At 40.6% G+C, this 4,408-nt stretch overlaps 1 protein-coding gene and 1 non-coding gene across 2 annotated transcripts; one reads left to right on the top strand and one right to left on the bottom strand.

Annotated features, from left to right (window-relative positions):
* Positions 1–963: 963 nt before the first annotated feature.
* On the top strand, positions 964–1,068 carry LOC140815768 (small nucleolar RNA R71). Its single transcript, XR_012114415.1, has one exon. It is a non-coding gene; the product is annotated as a small nucleolar RNA R71 (small nucleolar RNA).
* A 2,313-nt stretch (positions 1,069–3,381) lies between these two features.
* Positions 3,382–3,996, bottom strand: LOC140815465 (uncharacterized). Its single transcript, XM_073174567.1, has one exon. The coding sequence runs from the start codon at positions 3,994–3,996 to the stop codon at positions 3,382–3,384; it is 615 nt and encodes a 204-aa protein (XP_073030668.1).
* Positions 3,997–4,408: the final 412 nt, after the last annotated feature.

Raw genomic sequence — 4,408 nt, forward strand, 5'->3', positions numbered from 1 at the left:
TCTCAATGTTGTCCCGGGTCATAAGGACTAATGGTGTACAACCATAAACTAGAACTATTCCACTCGATAAGTGAGAACCACTTGGAAAGTCCTTTTATGGAGGGTTGTTCAGTGCACTCTACAAGAAGCACCTATCTGCATGTTCGGACATCACAATTTCCCCTACCAATGAAACATGGTACTCACATCGCAGATACTAGTCTCTAACTCGAGCGGCCTATATCCTTCTTAGTGGCGGCTGAATCGACTAGGAACCGTTTAGAATATACAGTATTCCAAATATGAGTTTCATGATACTCATCATATGAGCATCTCATATTCTTTCTACTATTTGTATATTCAAGGACTTTATCTATGCAACTAGCATGGGTATACAGATAAAGATGCGCCAATATAATAAATTCAAATATTATTAAAATAAAGATCGTTTTTACATAGAGTTTCATCGTGAACACTCGGCCAACACTTGGCTCGACGGGCACCTACTCTAACAAAGAGAAGTTAGGATGTTGCCTCCACCCAGGATTGTATGTGTTCGAATAAGGGTCATGCCTTAGGCGGTTGTGGACTCCTACTTGATTCACTGACGCCTCATTTTGCACATAGAATGGATTGTCGTCTTGACAATCCTTCGCATAATGTTCCCCTCCACACTTTTCACAGAATATCTCTTGGAGATGCATCGCCGTGCCACCCACATTCAAGCCGTCTATTTTCCTGTTTAAAACATCAAGTTGTGCAGTAATAACAGAAAAATCAGTTACCTGGTGCACTCCTGCACTTCTCCGCTGGTTGTTCCTGTCAGATTGAGGATGATAACTGCTAGCAGCCATCTCCTCCAACAACTTATATCCTTCTTCCGCAGTCTTCCTCAAAAGGTTCCCACACGCAGCTGCATCTATCATAGTACGGTTAGGAGTAAGCAAACCGTAATAAAATGTTTGAACGACTAACCCAAGTGGTAACTCGTGATGTGGGCATCTTCGTAGTAGGTCCTGAAGCGTTCCCATGCCTCATATAAAGATTCCTGATCGAATTGAGCGAATGTTGTAATGTCTGCCCGCAGCTTCATGGTCTTGGAGGGAGGGAAGTATTTGATGAGAAAAGCTTTCGCCATGTCCTCCCATGTAGCGATCGAACCTACAGGCAAACAATTTAACCACGCTTTAGCTTTATCACGCAAGGAGAAAGGAAATAAACACAATCTAACAGCATCATCAGAAACTCTAGTGAATTTAAAAGTATCGCAGATTTCAAGAAAATCCGCGATGTGCGTGTTTGGATCATCCACTGCAGTTCCTCCGAATTGGACTGTGTTCTGAATCATCTGGATTATGGCTGGCTTGATTTCAAAGTGATTTGCCCGCACGATAGGTCTCACAATGCTAGGGCGTGCACCCTCCAAAGAAGGTTGGGCATACTCCAGCATCGGTATGCGGCGTGGCACCTCGACTTGTCTATTTTCACGCTGTTCCTCCTCACGTTCTGGCTCGTGTCTCTCAATCAGTTCTTTAAGCCTCTGTTGTTGTCTTCTCCTGCGGAAGGTTCTTTCAATTTCCGGATCAAACTCAAGCTCCACGTCAAGTGACTTTGGCATGCACTGGAAGAGATATCTATAATAAAATATGAAGTGTTATCTCAAGAGAAATAAAATAATGCTAAAGGAAATAACTAAAAATAAAATTGTAGATTAACAGTCCCCGGCAACGGCGCCAAAAACTTGATCGAGCAAAACTTGCACAGTGAACTCCCCAATAAAATATGATTTTGTATGCTCAAAAATTAATCGCAAGTGTACGATGTCAAGTAATAATATAGTGTACGTGAGTACGAGTATCGTTCCACTGAAGACTGTGTTTTACAATTATTATTTTCAGTTATTTAACATTTAGCAACGAAAATTGAGTTGATTGTTTTATTACTACTAAAATCAAATAAGAATGCAAATAAAAAGATTCAAAATCAAGCAATGAGATATAATGTCTAAAATGGTTGAGTAAAATTCAATGAAAAATGGATTTGTTGGGAATCTCGGTTCACCTACCCCTCGTTAATTAATTAATCCGTTCGATCGTGATCTACGCTTCCGACAGGATTTCCTAATATATTGAACACACTCTCTCGAGCTATGCCAAACTAATTCCACTCAATGAAGTAATTAAATATCTTTAATTATTTATCACGAGTGAATCACATTTCGATCTATAAAATCCCCTAGTTTTCGACCCTTAGGACTATGACTATCGGCACGTATCCAATTTCATATATCTATGTAAATTGTAGATCCGCAAATTCTACTACTCGATCCTATCACTTGTTATTCTCTCGAACTCACTCGTGATATGAAAATGTCGTTAAAGTTAGCTACGCTTTAATGACACGATAAAACAGTAGTAAAATCAAGAATAACGCACAATCAAAATATAAATTAATTCAAACCACGTTCGGGGTAGGATCCTCTTTAATCCCAACATATAATGAAGTTAGCTACTAGAATTCATTGTAAAAGTAAATGCAACAATGTTTAAAATGAAAGAAACTAGATTAGAAATACTAGGCGAGACGAAATCTGCGAAGAACGGTGCTCGGAAAGCTTCAAATCTTCAATCCAAGCGGAAAGTTCTCTCCAAAAGCTTGTGACGGCTGCAAAATCAAGTCTGAATCCCTCTCAAAGTCGACCAACAGACCTTCCATAGCATTCTCCCCTCAGAATAAGGTAAGGAATCGCACACAATATCTTTCCAAAAATAGTTGGCGCTCGGGCGGTAGAAAAGTACCGCTCGAGCGCCACACCTTCTGTAAAATCTCATGGGATGCGCGGCATTTGCGCTCGGGCGGTAGAAAACTACCGCTCGAGCGCGGACTCTTCTGTAATTGGGCATTGTAAAACATCTCTCGCGCTCGGGCGGTAGAAAATTACCGCCCGAGCGCCGACCTTTCTGTCGAGATGCTTCGGCATTTCTCTCCTCGCGCTCGGGCGGTACAATTTCACCGCCCGAGCCCAACTCCTCTGCCCTTTTTGTCTTGACTTGGCACTTGGCTCCGATTTTGGTTCTTCCGGTCGTGTTTCCTGCAAATTCATCATGCCCGAGTGAGATAGGATAAAATGCAAATATTTATTCTAAAATGAACAGAATGTGATTGAAATAAACGATGCGCAATGCAAAACACACACAGACTAATGCAATAAAACACGTAAAAACGACACATATCACTGATCAAATATGTCTTCGGTCCTGGGCAGAGGATACTTGTTATTGACTATGACCCTTTTCAGTTCTCTGTAATCGATGCAGAGTCGCATGATGTCGTCTTTCTTCTACACAAACAATATCGGAGCGCCCCATGGAGAAAAACTCGGGCGAATGAAAACCTTTTTCATCAAATCCTTTGATTCGGATGATTCAAGTCTTTCATCTCTGTTGGTGCTAGATGATAGGGTGCCTTATAAATTGGCACTCTACCCGGCATCGGCTCAATAGAAAAGTCCACCTCTCTGACTAGTAGAGTGCAAGAAACGTCCTCAGGAAAGTCGCTAGAAAATTCTCTGGCGATCTCGACGTCCTCCAGTCTCAGACTGGCTGGCTCAGATACTGACACAATACTCGCCAGAAAAGCTTGACAACATCTCTTCATCAGTTTCCTCATGATGTGCGGCATCTGCTTGTTCCTTTCTGCCTCAAAAATAAAAGATTTCTCGCTGATCGGTCGAACAGATACTGACTTTTGCCGGAAATCTATCGAAGCTCCATTTGACAAAAGCCAGTCAATGCCCAGAATAATTTCAAACTCAGGCATCAGTAGCACAATCAGATCTGCCTGAACAACAATTTTCTGCAATCGAAGCTCCAATTTCTTCACTATCCTCTCAGTAAACATCTGATTCCCGTAAGGAATCGAAACTTGGAAGCCCAAATTCATGGCCTCTAGTACAACTCCTAGTCGCTTAACAAAAGTCTCGGATATAAATGAATGTGTAGCTTCTGAATCTAGCATTACTTAGGTGGCTACATCTGAAATAAATATCCTTCCTAGGACAAAATATACCATCAAATCCGTTCAAGCCTAATAAATTCCAGAGATTCTAAGAATACAACCCATAATTATCGAAAATTCTGCAATTAAATCCCTATAATTACTCGAATTTACACGCATTTGCCAACCAAAATTTCTGAATTAGCACTCGAGTCCCTAAAAATTTCTGTTTCGACCCCGAATGTTCTGTTATTTGCAGTTTGATTCCTCAAAATTCTTAATTTAAATCCATTCAATCCTTAAATTTGTTTAATTGCAACATGAAACCTATTTATTCTAAGTTCTCGATTCCAAAAATAGTTCTACTAACCAACTTAACATTTCATGCAATCAAGGCAATTTTAAAATAAATGCTAAGCAAATAGGTTACCGG

This window comes from Primulina eburnea, chromosome 15 (genome assembly GCF_022965805.1).
Source record: "Primulina eburnea isolate SZY01 chromosome 15, ASM2296580v1, whole genome shotgun sequence".
NCBI lineage: Eukaryota > Viridiplantae > Streptophyta > Magnoliopsida > Lamiales > Gesneriaceae > Primulina > Primulina eburnea.